Source organism: Canis aureus, chromosome 5 (genome assembly GCF_053574225.1).
Source record: "Canis aureus isolate CA01 chromosome 5, VMU_Caureus_v.1.0, whole genome shotgun sequence".
Lineage (NCBI taxonomy): Eukaryota > Metazoa > Chordata > Mammalia > Carnivora > Canidae > Canis > Canis aureus.
The window spans coordinates 84,290,301-84,306,851 of NC_135615.1; the positions used below are offsets into that span (position 1 = coordinate 84,290,301).

General features: G+C 39.2%; 1 protein-coding gene across 11 annotated transcripts in view; it reads right to left on the bottom strand.

The window, feature by feature from the left end:
* Positions 1 to 16,551, bottom strand: part of PRDM2 (PR/SET domain 2) — a 119,100-nt gene that overhangs the window by 73,294 nt on the left and 29,255 nt on the right. For 9 of the 11 annotated variants that reach the window (XR_013380768.1, XR_013380769.1, XR_013380767.1 and 6 more), the window contains 2 exons: positions 12,346 to 12,460; positions 10,845 to 10,948 (listed from right to left, as the gene is read on the bottom strand). Coding sequence is in view for 7 of the 11 variants with exons in the window: in XM_077899573.1 (XP_077755699.1) it covers positions 10,845 to 10,948; positions 12,346 to 12,460 (219 nt within the window). In the remaining 4 variants the exon portion in view is untranslated. Of the gene's footprint in view, positions 1 to 10,844; positions 10,949 to 12,345; positions 12,461 to 16,088; positions 16,105 to 16,551 lie in introns of those variants that run through there. The other 2 variants (XM_077899568.1, XM_077899563.1) reach the window with 2 other exon arrangements.

Below are 16,551 nucleotides of genomic sequence, written 5' to 3' on the forward strand. Positions count from 1 at the left end.
CAAGCTATCATTCACCCTCAGCGCACACGCGCACGCACACACACACACATACACACTCTTGTCCCTGCAAACAGAGAAAGGGAAGTCCTCAAGTGGTATGTTATGAAGAGACAGCATCACAATGCAAAAAAAAATTTTTTAAGATTTATTTATTTATTTATTTATGAGAGAGAGAGAGAGAGAGAGAGAGAGAGGCAGAGACACAGGAGGAGGGAGAAGCAGGCTCCATGCTGGGAGCCCAACGTGGGACTCGATCCCAGGACTCCAGGATCGCGCCCTGGACCAAAGGCAGGCGCTAAACCGCTGAGCCACCCAGGGATCCCCCACAATGCAAAATTTAAAGTGAAACTTCACACACCAAAATAATAGAAGGGGCTTTATTTTAAAATGTTTAACAGACATCTGTCATGTTTGCCAGCATGATGGCATAAGGGTAAGGGAGCAACTGTACGCTAACACCGGCAGTCCATCCAAAGTGTTGTTTAGACTTATCACAGCGGATGGCAGAGTCCTACTCACTCCCCATCGACATACTGATGTAGATCCAGAAATCACCAGGACAAACAGAGATGGTGCTGGAAAACCCCACATAGTCAAAGAAGGCAGCTGGGGAGAGACACCAAGTCTGCCCACCAACCAGGATAACCATACAAGCTGTGCCAGAATTTCCTGGCTCCCAGGTCAACACAGACCTCTGTGGCCCACTTGGGTGAATTCTTTATTTATGAATGGCTTATTTTATTTCATAGCATCTGCTATGTCATATTTAAACTAGAATACTGGGATCCCTGGGTGGCACAGCGGTTTAGCACCTGCCTTTGGCCCAGGGTGCGATCCTGGAGACCCAGGATCGAGTCCCACGTCGGGCTCCCGGTGCATGGAGCCTGCTTCTCCCTCTGCCTGTGTCTCTGCTTCTCTCTCTCTCTCTCTCTATCATAAATAAATAAATAAAATTAAAAAAAAAAACTAGAATACTAAATTCATATAAAAAGATGAATACCTCAATTTTTTTAAATGTGGAAAAATAATTCACAAAGGAATACACATGGCCAAAACCTCATGAAAGAAATTAAACTTATCTAATAATCAAAAAATAACTTCAAATTCAATAATTTTTACCTATCAACTTGGTAAAAAGAAATTTTTAAGAGAAACAAAAACAGGATTAGAAAGCAAACATCCTCCAAACAGTGATCAGAGAATTAATTGGTATCATTTTTTTTTTGGATGGGATTTAGCAGTCCATGACAAAAAAGCTTTAAAACGTATACACACTTTAGCCAGCATACCCACTTATAGGAATTTATTCTCATGAGATAATTGGCAATTATACCAAGATGTATGTACAAGAACATTCCTAACAGTGCGGTTTATTACAGACTGTTTTCCATTAATTGCTAAGTGGAAAACACAATGGATCAGCTCAGTATGATAATCCAGTGCACATAGCAGAATACTAAGTAGACATTAAAAAGTACTTTTGTGTAAACAGTTGGTTTATGTGGAATCTTTTATTTTGTTAGCTATTTCTGTATCCCTTAAGAATTTTTCCAATGAACTTGTATTATTTCTACAATTGGAAGAAAACATAGGTAAAGACAAGCTGGAGGAATATTTTTACAGGTATAAAAGAATACTATTGACAACTGAATAAAGCCACTTACAGAAAGTATGGCTTAGGATGATGTCATTTTTTTTCTTTTTGGGTTTTTTTTAAGATTTTACTTATTTATATAAATAGAGAGAGAGAGAGAGAGAGAGCATGAGCTGGAGGAGGGGCAAAGGGAAAGGGAGAAGCAGACTCCTTGCTGAGCAGGGAGCCGGACATGGGTGGACCCTGGATCATGACCTGAGCCAAAGGCAGATAGATGCTCAACTGACTGTGCCACTGAGGCACAGTCTTAAACTTTTTTTTGTCTTAAACAAAAGACATTTTTGTCTTAAACTCAGGAATATATGAAGAGAAAAATAACCTGACACTAAATACATGAAAATCTTACTAATGATTTTCTCTGAGAAGTGAGATTTTCCATCATTTTTCTTTCTTCTGCTCATCTGAATTTTCTGCCTTTCCTCCACTGACTTAGTATAATCTCTAAATTAAAAAAAGGTTGTGGGTGGGGAGAGCAAGTTAGTCTCCAGTATGAAAGCCCAAGTGTGCCTGACGTAAGCCAAGGCCTGCTGACACTCCTCCTCCTGCCACCACCAACATCATCATCACACACACATCATTTTTTTAAGTATATAGCTTTTCCTTTTTTTTATTGAGAGTCTAACCTTATAATTAGAAATGGGGATAAAAATATGTTTTTATATCATTTCTACCTTAGTTGGTCAAACCTTGGTTTCAAATTGTAATTCACTTCAGTGACTCACACACAGAACCCAAATATTAAGATTAATGTTAACTCCCAATGCTATACTACACAGCAGAAGTGCTGCAGCACCATTAGGCTAGGGTAGTGGAGAACCAACCAGAATCCCTTCCTTTCACATGAAGATAATGCAAAAGCAGCTAAAACTCCCACTCTAGCTCAAACTCAACAAAAGACATGCAACAAATCTATTTCCAAATCTTTATAATGACCAAAAAATATTTTCATATAATTAATCATTTTTCCTGAGCCAGTCTATAACACAGTCCCTTTTAACAAAAGCAAGGGTACTTGACTATGTATATATAAACAATTTTTTACAAATTAACTTTCAAATGGAATTCCCTACTTGGAGAAAAGAACTCAAAGGGGAAGAGCACCGCCACCCCAAGCGCTGGGCGAGATGTTTAACGTGTTATTTTATTTAACCTTCACAAGAACCCCATGAAATATACTGAGCCCCTTTTTAAAATCAGGACACTAGAGAGGGTTGATCATTTTACTAGAATACTAAAGTCACTAAAGTCTGAGCCAGGATTCAAACCTGGTTCCCTCATGTATGCATCCATTTCAATTTTCCTCTTTCCAAACCCCTCCTCCCACGCTTCACCTTCCCTCCATTATCCAGGCCTGACCTCCTTTCTGTCCTCACCACTGAACAAAGACTGGGTATTAATTTTTTGTCAAACAAAACATAATCTTTATACCACTCAATTTCCATTCAGTTTAATCCAGTCCTTTTGAAATAGTTATAAAATAATCTAAATTCAAAATTCAGTACACACTCCAATTTAAAAACAAATCAAAATTAAATCCTCCTGATGCACAGAGGATGTTCTGCAAAGAACAAGCCAAACTATTCAACATACTTACCTCATGAGTTAGGGGTAAGAGTTTTCACATAGATCCTTCCTTATCATTTACTTGTTCTTTTCTAAACGTGTTCAAATTCATAAATTGAAAAAAATTCTCATTCAGTTAGTGCAAATGTGCATCATTCGAATCCTCAACTGCTTGGTTGAGGTCTGAGGTTCCTACCCACTCTCAACTTACAGTAACCAGCTGACTGTGACAGAAACCACTCCCAGACAGAGCACTGACGATGCCCCCTCATGCTGAATCAGCTCTGGTGCTGAGATACGTCTTTTGTGCATCCAGACAGCCCCCCGAAAACGAAGAGTCTACAGTGATAAAGCCATTCTGTTGGCTGTTCTCCAACTTGCCCTCCAAGAAGCTTTAACATGCTATTAGGTGGGGGCAGCCCGGGTGGCACAGCGGTTTAGCGCCGCCTTCGGCCCAGGGCGTGATCCTGGAGACCTGGGATGGAGTCCCACATCGGGCTCCCTGCATGGAGCCTGCTTCTCTCTCTGCCTGTGTCTCTGCCTCTCTCTCTCTCTCTCTCTCTCTCTCTCTGTGTGTGTGTGTGTGTGTGTCTCATGAATAAATAAAATCTTAAAAAAAAAACAAAAAAACATGTTATTAGGTGGGACAAAACCTGTCCTGGAGGTCCGGGCTCCTGAGGCTCCTTTCTGTCTTTATTTCTCTGGGAATCTAGCTTGTTGGAATTTCCAACACTTTGACCTATACACAACAGAAACATCTCACTTTCCCTGCCTGTTCCTGGAAGACAGACAATCCCCTTCACCATTTGTGGAGACTGACAAAGGCGGAACGGGGAGACAAGAGGCTAGCATCTCGACAAGCCCACCTCGCAGTAAATCAGCTTGCAGAAGTCAGTTTCAGGATTTCCAGCCCACACGGTTATTCTGGTCTTTCAGTTCAAAATGCAGCCCATGCTCTCAAATATTAGAAGAGAAGGAAATTCTAAGCAAAAATGAAGACCAGTAATCGTTTAAAAAGTACTCAACTACGAATACATATATAAATGTGTTTTAGTCCTCCATAAGATCACTCAAGTACTTTTCTTTTATGTTCAAATTCAACTAATATTTACCGGGCCAAATTCATCTATATCAAGTAATTTCATAAACGTCATCTCATTTGTAGCCAAACTAATGAGGAGCTTGTTGTCCTCATTTAAGAGTGAGGAAAAAGAAGAAAAGAACAGCCTCGCTTGGTATGGGAGCATTTCAATGAAAACATTTAATGAAAGTTATATCTCCGTAAGTTATTAACACTGCTACCTGGAAAATACCACACCTTCTTCTTGGTATGTTCACATTCCAGTCATTCTTGAGTTACAGAATTAGACACTTGGAGGGCTTGTTAAGGACCATAAAACTGCCACCCCACAGAAATAACTTTCTGGAGGCTAGAGACTGGATCTTTGGTACCAACTACTTCACTCCTCAGATTGCTTTAGAAAACCAAAGGTTTCTTTTTAGAACTATTTAAACACATCAGTGCATCTGAAATATTCTGAAGATTCTAGAGTAAGAGAAATAAAGAGAATCTAATAGGTGGTGGCACATTATACTTCAATAAGCAAACTTGTAGGCAATCCTAAAATACAAATTGAAAAACTAAACAAGTGGGCTTCTCAAGCCTGCAAAGTCCCATACCACAGCCATTGTTACCAAAGCACAGCACTGACTGACTAACCCTTGACACTCTTTTTTGGAATTACTTTAAGTTTCATACCTACAACTACACAGATGTATTTGGAAAATCTCCCAATAATGGGTGTTCAATAAATATTCACAGGTTTGAGGTAGGTGCCCTGATCAATACTCAATGGATCAACAAAGTAAATTATTCTAACACTGGACTATGGATGTTTAAGCATGCCATGTAACCCCATATATCATATGCAAAATATATATCATATATAAATATGGATATAGAGCATTTGTATATTTTCTTGGGAGATTTTCAAAAGGGCCCACAACACAAAGAAGAATAAGGAACCTCTGGGCTCTGCTAGCAGGAAGAGCACAGAATAGGCAACCAAGAAGCTTGGACTCTCAGCAGGACTCCAGGACTGACAGCTTTAAGACATCAAGCAAGCCCCTTCACACTCAGATTTCTCACCCGTGCAAAGATTTAGGGCAGTTCCAGTACTCTTATTCCACAAACAAAACTTTCCAAAGGGTATATCACCAGTAATCTACACAATAGCACGCATGTTATATGCCAAATTTAGTGCTCCAGAACTTCAGAGCTTCACAAACAGGGGTTAAAAGAAGGCATAATACACTCCCAAAGAGTTCTGGGTTTTCTGGGGTTGTTTTTGGTTTGTTTTTGTTTTTGTTTTTGCCTCAGACCAAGCCACCAATCTTGGGAAGATTATTTGGGAAGATCACTTCATTCTCCATATTTCAATGCCCTCGTCTGTCCTGAAGTTCCTCAGAAAAGAATATGATCGGCCTAGGAGTTTCTATGGCTAACTCTACAGCTACTCCACTTTTAAGTGCCTAGTTCAAAATCTTCCCACTATTAACCACATAGCTTCACAGTAAACCGAAGACACCAGACATCACCATGCTTACTCCCACCACTTCTCCTTTCTAGACACTGAGACCAGAGCTCAGAAAACTTTTTCTGTAAAGACCCAGCAATGAATATTTTCAGCTTTGCAGGCTATTCAGTCCCTGTCAGAACTACTCAACTCTGCCACCATAGGGCCACAGCAGCCACCAATAACATGCAAACGAATGAGTGTAGCTATGTCCCAATACAACTTGAATCATGAGCTTACATGTGAATTTCATATTATTTTCATGTGTCACAAAACATTTTATTTTTGTTTATATCACTTAAGAATGTAGAAACCACTCGTACCTGCAGGACTATAAGGAACAGGTGACAGGTTGCATTTCCATGTGACCCTAGTCTTTTCCTCTGCTACTTACTCTAGAAGTTGGAATGAAGAGCTGAATAGTACTTACTGGAAAAAGGTTCTACAGGATCAACTAGCTGACTGCTCTCTTTTCTTGCCTCCATTTTTAACTTAGAAATAATCTGAAATTAGGGGCCCCTGGGTGGCTTAGTCAGTTATGGTCTGCCTTCAGCTCAAGTCATGACCCCAGGTCCTGGGATCGAGCCCCACAGAGGACTCCCTCCTTCTCCCTCTGCCTGCGTCACCCCGTTTGTGTGCTCTATGTTAAATAAATGAAATCTTAAAAACAAAAACAAAGCCTGAAATTAGAAGTGCTGAGCTAGCAAAGATCAGGGAATGCACTTGCTAACATCTAATGCTAACAGTGCAGACTGATAAAAAGTTATTCACTTCCTTAAATAATTAAAGTCCTCTCATTATAGAGAAATGACTTAACAATTTTAGTTGAAATACAGTTCTACATCTTCCCGCCATCCCTGACTCAAAAGTTGTTGCCTAAAAGAATACCACGCAATAGAAGCAGTCAAGTATTGGTTTCTATTTATAAGAATGAGACAGGGGAGGGGCTACAAAAAAGATTAACAATACTGGATTGATTGATTGATTGATTGATTTTAAAGATTTTACTTATTTATTCATGAGAGACACAGAGAAGCAGAGACACAGGCAGAGGGAGAAGCAGGCTCCCTCCAAGGAGCCCGATGTGGGACTTGATCCCAGACCCAGGGTTCACACCCTGAGCCAAAGGCAGATGCTCAACCACTGAGCCACTCTGACATCCCAATAGTACTGGGTTTTAAAAAGTGGAGAAAAAATATGTACTTTTGGTGGCTATGTAAATTAGTGCAATCCTTCTGGAGGTCTGTTAGCAAAATTCACCAAAGATTAAAATGTATATAACTTTTGACTTAACAATTATACTTCCAGAAACTTATCTTAAGATAACAGACAAGTGAGCATACACATATATACAGCAAGTTTCATACTTGGAAGAACTGTTAATATCATGAAAAGATTAAAACTATTTAAATATCCAACCTGCTAAACAATGGAAGGATGGGATGAATTCTAGGTGGCCATAAGAAATAATGATGCAGATGAAACTATTTGACATGGATATGTCCACAGCATATTGAAAGAGAAAAACACGTCACAAAACCCGCACGTGCTGTTTGATCTCAATTGCATGAAATGTCTATATATGGTGTTTGTATATGCACCAGTGTACATGAGAGACAGAAGAAAAACAGAGACAGAGAAGCAGACACTTAGAGGAATGTTCACCAAAATATTCACAAATGATTTTTACTTTGTTGTTTATAGTTTTTGGTATTATATACATTACATTACAATGAGCATGTATTACTTTTATAATTTAAAAAAGGCTTATTAGGAATGCCTGGGTGGCTCATCTAGTTGCGTGTCTGCCTTTGGCTGGGGGCGTGATCCCGGGGTCCTGGGATGGAGTCCCACATCAGGCTCCCAGAGCGGGAGAAGCAGGCTCTCCTGTGTCTCTGCCTTGCTCTGTCTCTCATGAATAAATAAAAAATCTTTGAAAAAAAAACTTATTAGAATTTATACCAAGCCCTAATGAAAACTATGAACTTTAAGTGATAACGACGCATGAGTGCAGGTTCATCGAGTATCTAACAAATGTACCGCTTGCTGCGATAGTGGGGGGAGACGGCAGTGTACAGAACTCTCTGTACTTTCTGCTCGATTTTGCTGTGAACCTAAAACTGCTCTAAAAAATAAAGTCTATTAAAAAAAAGTTTATTAGAACAATTCACAGGCAAACAACTCAGAAGTTCATCTCATGGGAAGCGATCTGAGACCCATGAAGTGAATCTGAAAGGCTTTTGTCAGAAGCAGTATTAGAATACTGCAGATGGCTCAGTGTGGGGGGGGGGAGGGGGGGGGCTAGTCACAGCAAGTATCACACCAAGTTCAGCAGTTTAGCTGGCTAGCAAGCAATTCCTCCCTAGAAGCAGCTCAAAGAATGCTCTCCTCTTAGGAGAACCTGACAGTTCTGTGCATTCACCCTGAGGATACTTGACTGTTTCTCTCCTGTTGTTTCTGATTTAATAGAATGTTTTCAGTGAAAGCTTAGGGGACTTAAGACTGTGTTAGATAATCAAGGGCTCAAGAAAAGCAATTTAACACTTTGTCTTAGATTAGCTTTAAAATGGAGTTCTAGCTGGGGCAAGAGACCAGGCTGCTAAAAGATAAGCTGGTCTTAAGGGGCTTTAATGGAAGAACAAATGCCAAGATGAGATTTTAATGATAAGCAGTTTCTGTTATGTTAATAAGAGGCATTCTGATGCAAGTCTGAGGGTAAGACTAAGGTTGGAATAAATTAATGGGGATATACTAAGTTTTATTTGGTGTTTCTTTTTCTTTTTAAGAAATATATACATTACAATTGATGCTTCCTATACTTTGCCTCATGTATACTTCTACATATATGTCAGATATATCTACTTTTATTTTAACAAAGCAAAAAGCTTACAGGTTTCTCTAAAGTATACATACCTTGTAATCGCAACTATCTGAATGGCATCCAGTTGGTTTTTTAATGACAAGAAGGAAAGGCTAGCCTTGACAAGAACTCAATCTTTAAATGTAATAAGAAATGGCCATGTCATAAGATTCACAAACTGTGGTAGTACATACGTAGAAGTACCTTAAGTTAACAATGCAATATTAACTCATTTATAAGTAGAAGTCAAATCCCTAATAGGTCATGGCTCCAAATTACAATTTTCACCAAGCTGACTATGAACTCATACTACATATGAATTTCAACACAAATGAAGCTTAATTTACAAAAGACACTATTAATAATTTACATTCTATGCCCAAAAATATCCAATTGTTACACTGGGTAAAACAGGTATGATAAACTTAGGTGTAATATTAATGACATTTGGTCAAGTTTAGCATTATACACACAGAACTAGACAATGCATTTCCTGGTTTCCAGACATTAGCCTCACTGAGATTAGCATTAACTTGATAGAACATATTTGTTAGTTTCCCTTGAGAAATTTCTAAAATTAAAAGTGCCATTTATTTTCGGGCATAGTTTTGTGGTCAAGACATTTTTAATCATTCAGGCATTAGCTTGAATAATTAGTATCATTTTTTGGCTGGGCAGTTCTACAAATATAGCACTCTTTTACTTCAGAAGCAGTGAAACAGCATAATGTGATTATTCTCATGTTAAATCCTCATTTCCTAAGGCCCCCTGGATTAACCGGCATCAGATTTATTATAAGGGATTCACAACAAAGAAACTCAAAATTACTGGAAGGAACTGTAGGAATCTTCAAGTTAAGAAACATTGCTTGTCTCACTGAAAACAACAGCAAAATACCTCAGTGGTACAAATGTCACAGAACTCCTTGATGCAAAGTATCCAGACATTTCCTAGGCATATTTTATTTTTAGGCCTCTGGATGTTTACGTGTAAAACAGCTGTGAGTCAATATAAGACCATCTGATAGAAATGCTTTTCTAACCACTGAAAAACTTCACTTGTTTTGATAAAGAGTCACACCAACTGAGATCCTATCAGAATGTGAAGAGCTTCCCCAGAGCACCTGATCTGAACTAAATTCCACATAAATGCTGAATTTGCATGCAACTTTCCAGGAAACAGTAACAATCTACTTTACCCTCATGGTTATCTTAATAAGGTATTTTTTTATTAACCCCATTTTTAAATTGAGAGCTTTGGGGCCCACAGGTTAAGAACCCAGAGAGTCACAAAGCTAAAGGCTTGATTTGAGGCCAGCAATCCAATGAAACATTTTTAAATGCCTCACTGTCAGGCAGCTGACATGGGTTCTGGTTCTGCATCAATACCACTCTCAACATAAGAGGAACACTTTACCTCCATTCTTGACAGCTTCACCTCTGTAAGCAATATGCTAATGCTCTGCATGGTCCTCCAGGACCATTGTGAGAACATGAAATAAACAAAATTAAAGCCTTGTGAGAAGTCCAAAGAGCTATATAAATGTGCCATGTGCTAAATATATCCAACTCTGAATATTCCAGCAGCCAGAGATTATTTTCTAAAACACAGAGAAGACCCTAACACTGTTTTATCTGTGGCCACCTCAGAGTGTCTTTTATGTTATCTATCTGGAAGCCTGCAATGTGACAGACCAAAGTCTCCACTGTAATGTAAAACACCCTGAACAGGTAATAATAGAAAAAGTGGATTTGACATTTATTGTTGAAGACAGACAAGCATCTTCAAAATACAAATGTGAACAGCACTCTGTGACCAAAGAAACACATTTTCTCTTTAATAAAAATATTCTTGAGGGATGCCTAGGTGGCTCAGTGGTTGAGCATCCAATTCTTGGTTTTAGCTCAGGTCATGATCTCAGGGTGGTGGGACAGAGCCCCAGTCAGCCCCCAGCTCAGTGGGGAATCTGCTTCCCTTCTCCCTCTCCTTCTTCCCCTCCCCACTCCCTCTGTCCTTCCCCCACTCATGCACTCTCTCCCGAAAATAGAGGTCTTTAAAAAATATATATTCTTGATTTTAAAGAACATTAAGATGACTTTTTAACTTCAAAATGTCAAATCCTGAGAGAATAGAATGATTTCCGAGAAGACGTACAGAAGAACACTGGTAAAGAACCAGAATTCTTTCTTACCTCCCACATGTACACATTATTCTTAACCTGAGATCTTTTTTTCTTATCACCAACAAATGGCCCAAACTTTTTGCCTTTTAAAATTGGTTTAGTGGCCCAGACACCTAGAAAATGAAACAAATATTTTTATCATGTTATTGTGGTTATTTTAAAAACTGAAATATTACAGTCAATTCTGTTTCACAAAATAGTTAGAAGGCTAACAAGATAATGTTAAATCAATGGAGAGCAAGTGAAGTCAAATGAAATTGTCTTCCACAAAGATTTTTCTTCCTTATATTCTTCTGTATTTCCCAAATAGCCTGTAGAGAACCTACATTGTTTGAGAAGTAGGAAAGAATGTTTTATATTTGTTTCTATTTTTAACAGGTAAAATTACTCAGATGGTCCAATCACAAATACCTGGAGAACAGAACACCACAATCACAACAACTAAGGGGAAACAAAACATGAGAAAGGAATGAAACTAGAAATAATTATTTAGACTCCTTTCTACTCTTCTGTAGATTTCATACAGTCTCTACTGCACATGAATTGCTTTTAGAAAGGCTTGGAATGCTGTTTTATGGATAAATATTTTTGAAGTTTGTTTGCTCAAAATGGAACACACTTTCCTCTGCCATCTCCAGCTAAGTCTCCTGAAAACTTAGCTGCTGTAACAACTCACTTTGCCGAGCTTCAAACAGCCCAGAGCTACACCTGCCGCCACTCCGTCATATTCCTGGTGTGTTCTGTGCATGGACCAGAAGGCAGGCAGACAGGCTGAAGAAGCTTCAGGCAAAATGGCAGAAGACAGCCCTGGAGTCAAAGCAACCAGCACGGAAGAGGTGACACTCACTGACGACAGCCCTCTGGACAGGTTCCCTCATCTGCTCTCAGAGAATGCACAGAAGGAAGGTAGAGGCCTAGCCAGTCTTGCCCAGATAGGAGGCTCAAATTTCACTCTTCTGTAGGTCTACAAATCCAATTTGATAACAGAGCTAACAATCAGTTAGTGGAGCTATACAACCTACCACTTTCGTGTGAATGATACAATATAAGTACCTACTGAAGTCCATCATGTGTCAGGTACTGCAGACATAAAGACAGGCAAGAAACGATGGCACTCAAAATCAATGAAAACGGCAGATGTGAAAACAAATACAAAATAATGAAATCAAATATAATAACATACTCACATTCAAGTTCCACTGGAATCAGAGAGGAGGGAACAAATATACTCAGTAGAAAGAAAAGGCCCAAGGAACAGTGGGAGGGAACACTTGGCTAAGTCACAAAGGATGGTGGATGGGTGTGTGGATATTTCTGGTTTAGTTTTATAATCTATGTCCACCCTGGATTCTTGACTGGAGAAGGCAGTGACACCACATAATCCTCTAAATCTAAATGCAAATCTGTTTCTTTTATGATGAGCTCCCTACCTTAAATGCTCTCAAAGGATGCCTGGATACAGGTGGTTCTCCCCACAGCCCCCACCACCCTCTGTGACCCTGGTCCTCACCAATCCGAGTCTTGTCAACAGCAGATGGGAAAAGCCTCACTTCCTCCGGAAGTCCTCGGAGCACATGTTCAGGTACCTCAGCCAGGCTCTCAGCAGCTGCAAAAGGCTCAGTGTCCTGCAAGTCAAGAAACAGAAGGATCAGAGCAGAGGGAAGCAAACCCAGTCAGTTTTTTTCTTTTCTGGTCCAATAAGCAAATATGCAAAAATGTAACTGAAATCTGAAGCTGGCAAGCCAGAGCAAGGGGACCATGCTGCGGAGCATTTCAGGAGCTGCTCTCTCTGATGGCTGTTCCTGAGTCTCTAAAGGAAACTACTACAACCTTCAAGCATGTCTGTGTTAATCTATTTTGTTCCAGCCACCTGTAGTCATTTTCAAAATATGTAAATATCTGGCACCATAATGTTTTTACTCCCACAGAATCTGGAAGTAAACACCTTACTTTTAAATCAAAGGCTACCATCAGCATTTTAGAACATTTAAAAAATAAAAATCAACACTCTCTACTTTAAGGAATACTTTCGGCACACACTATAAAGGACCTGCCAGCCAGCCAGACCCCACCTCATCTATGCTTTCATCCCTCCAGCAACAATACCCCCTTGAATATTCCAACAGGAACACTACAACTTTTTCTGGGCCCTCAATGGAAATGTGACCTTTCCAGGAAACAGTAATTTCCCACTTATATCAAGTCACTAAATTAACAAAGTCACCAGAATATCACAGTCTTGAGATAGAGAATATTATACAATTACCAACCAAAATTCACTTTAATCTTAAGAAATAAGATTACTATTAAGTATGAATATAAGGGAACAGAAAGGGGAAATCTGAGCCAACTGGTAAAACAAAACTGTTATTTTAAAAACAACATTCAAACAAATAACATTCAATGCATAACATTCAATCAAGGAAAACCAAATGTCTTTTAACTGCTACCCCATGGGCCCCAAAGAACCAGTGCATATCACACCACCAGTAAGAATGATGGGTTCTATAGTCTAGGTTTGTTTTTGTTTGTTTGTTTTTTTTCACTCCAAGGGAAACATTTCTCAAGGACTTTCAAAGAAGCCAAAGTGGGCAAAAAGCAAGCTCCAACCTAAAGAACTTAACTTTTCCACAATGAAGCTCTTACAGCTTTTAAGAATGTTTTGTGCAAAGATGAGAATATCATCCAAATTTGTGTGCTCCCAACATGTCGTTTTTTTTTTTTTTTTTTTTTTAAGTATCAATAGGCTGCTTCAAGAGAAATAAATCCCACAGCAATGAGCAATTCATTATGAAGGTGTACTCTGGTCTGCTCTGAGTTGGAATGCACACAAGTGGGCATCTACAACCTGAGAGTCATTTCTCCAACAAGGCAAAGCTGACAGTGTGGACACTTCAGAAGCACAAATGCTTTGATCCTGCTGGATCTGGATCTACAGCTTGGTCCTGACAATATCACCAAACACAAGTTAAATGCCTTGCAAAACATGGGAATATCAAAACTGCTCCAGAAAATGGGCCTTATGGTATTTTTTTTAAAGATTTTATTTATTTATTCATGAGAGACAGAGAGAGAGAGAGAGAGAGGCAGAGACACAGGCAGAGGGAGAAGCAGGCTCCATGCAAGGAGTCCGACGTGGGACTTGATCCCCGGTCTTCAGGATCACACCCTAGGCGAAAGGCGGCGCTAAACCGCTGAGCCACCCGGGCTGCCCCTTATGGTATTTTTAATTAGCTAAAATGTGAATAAATTTAGGACACAAACTTCTCACTTTTAAATGTAGTACCACCATTTTTATTTTATTTTTTATTTATTTTTTTTTTTAGTACCACCATTTTTAAATGTTTAATTGATTAACAGTTATTTTGGAAGCATAATTTTTTTTTCCAATGGAGGAAAAGGTGTGAAATTGGTCGTCAGTATCCTAGGCTACATAATAATTATTTTTAATACTGATAAATTAAGCAAAATTAAGAAGAGTCTCAGCCAAAGCTCCAAGTCCTATCAGCACATGCCTATTTAGCAGAGTGAGAGTTTTCCTCTTCTTCTCAGGTGGGACCCTGACCTAAAATTTAAAAGGATTTGACACAATTTAACCTCCCCAAGAACTTGGAAAAGACAGTGTGCCAGCTACTCTAACTGATACTTCCAGGCACTATGACAGTAATACTAACAAGCTAATATTTCCTGAGAAACTCCTGGGACCTCAGTGCAAAGTGCTGCACTAACAGTCTTCTATGCATGACGGCATTTACTCCAAACAGCTCAAGGGACAAGGACCGACACTGCTTCTTCCATCCCCACCTCCACTTTCTCCCCCAACTCTCATCCCCAAAATACACAGAGTGGAAGAAACTGAGGCTTAGGAAAGTCGTCTAAGTTGCCTAAGGCCAGGATTTGAACCTCTGTCTGATCCTGAGCCCAAGTTCATAACCACTGTGCTATTTCCAGTTAAGATTCTCCTGGATACGGTTGGAGGACCTAATGTAAAACATGGCTAACTCTAGTTGATAGCACTGTATTACAGAACTGAAATTTGCAAATGTTCAAATTCTCACCAAAAAAATGTTCAATGTTCTCACCAAAAAAAAAAAAAAAAAGGAAAAAGGTAAATATGAGAGAGATGGATGTGTTAATTAACTAGATGGTTAACAGATCTCAAAATACCACAATGTATACTTTAAATATCTTACAATTTGTCAATTATACCTCAATAAAGTAGGAAAAAAAAAAGAAAAGAAGATTCTGCTGGAATATAATTTGAGAACCTGTGCCCTAAAACTTTCAAACTTCCATGGAAGGGTCAGCAGGAAATGGCTCCTAAGGCAGGAATGGTCATTCCCATAGGAAATTTCTAACTTAGTGTAATACAAAGATCATGTATGTTAACATTTTGCTACACATGTAAATATAAAACACTTCAATAGAGCTCCCACAGGAAAAAAGATAAGACAAATTCCTATGCATTTATTTACCTGCCTTTCAGTGAGTCCATGTTTTTAAATTTGGGCTCATTTAACTAGGGGAGGAAACCCTTTTTTGTTTATTTTAGTATCCTTCACACAACAAGACTCAACTAAATTCAAGGACCCCAAACACAGCAAGCCAACCCTGGCCAACTCTAGGAACTTCCTCTCCCCTTCCCAGCTGCAAGGCTCTGGCTGGAAATTGCCTCTCCCTTTCCTTATTTTTCCTTCATAGCCCTTGCCACAATTTTAAGTAATTATTTGTATAATTATGGGTTTAATGTAGCTCCCCTGATAAACGATAATGAAGACAGATGGTGTCTATCTTACTCAGTGTTGCATTCCCAATGCTTAGCAGTAGACGTGACATGTTTGTTGTCACTTGAATACTTGAATGAGTAAATAATTCTTAAAAACAGAACTGAACCTTTTTGGGGGGGAAAAAGAGGGCTAGAAATAAATAAAATAACAGAGTCACCAATCAGAAAGCATTTTCTCTGTGTGCCTGAACTTCTTGAATTTGAGGTAGGTATATTTCTGAGTCAAGAGAAGAATTCTTTTTTAGAAAATGTGATATATGTTCTCAATTCTAAGTAGCCAATTTACAAGTAAACCTTTGGAACAAAAGAATATTTAAAAATAATTTCTCTCCCCTACATACTTATAAACTGGGATCTCATTTTTATATACATATGTGTGTGTGTGTGGTAAATATGGATTTCCCTCAAGACTCCATAAGAGCACATAGGCCACTTCTTGGGGCACTTCGCACTTTGTGAGCACTTACTTGGTCGGCCTGTTTAAGGGTCTCCCCACCAGAGGCACACACACCAGTGTGTGTGATATCCTTAAGGCATTAGATACAATATAATACTCTAAACAAGGTCATCCTGGTTCTTACACTAAAGATCACAATTTGATCCTCAGAGTATTTCCCAGATTAATTTTCTAAAAGAAGGCGCGGCATCTACTCAGTTCCTGAATCCCTTCTACTGAGCCAGGCAACATGTTAAGCATCTCATTTGCCTTAACAATGTGTCACTCTAGCGAGGAACAGGTAAAATCAAGCAAGGATATACACCGCCTAGTACTTACTGATGCTTGAGGAAAAACCAAGCACAAGAAAGGACACGGTGACAGAGATGGGTAGCGTGCTTTTTGGACAGAAGCACTTCAAGAAGACCTCCCCAGAAGTGGGAAGGGCACCGTGTGACCATACAGGGGGCATACATGCCCAGAAAGGTAATCAG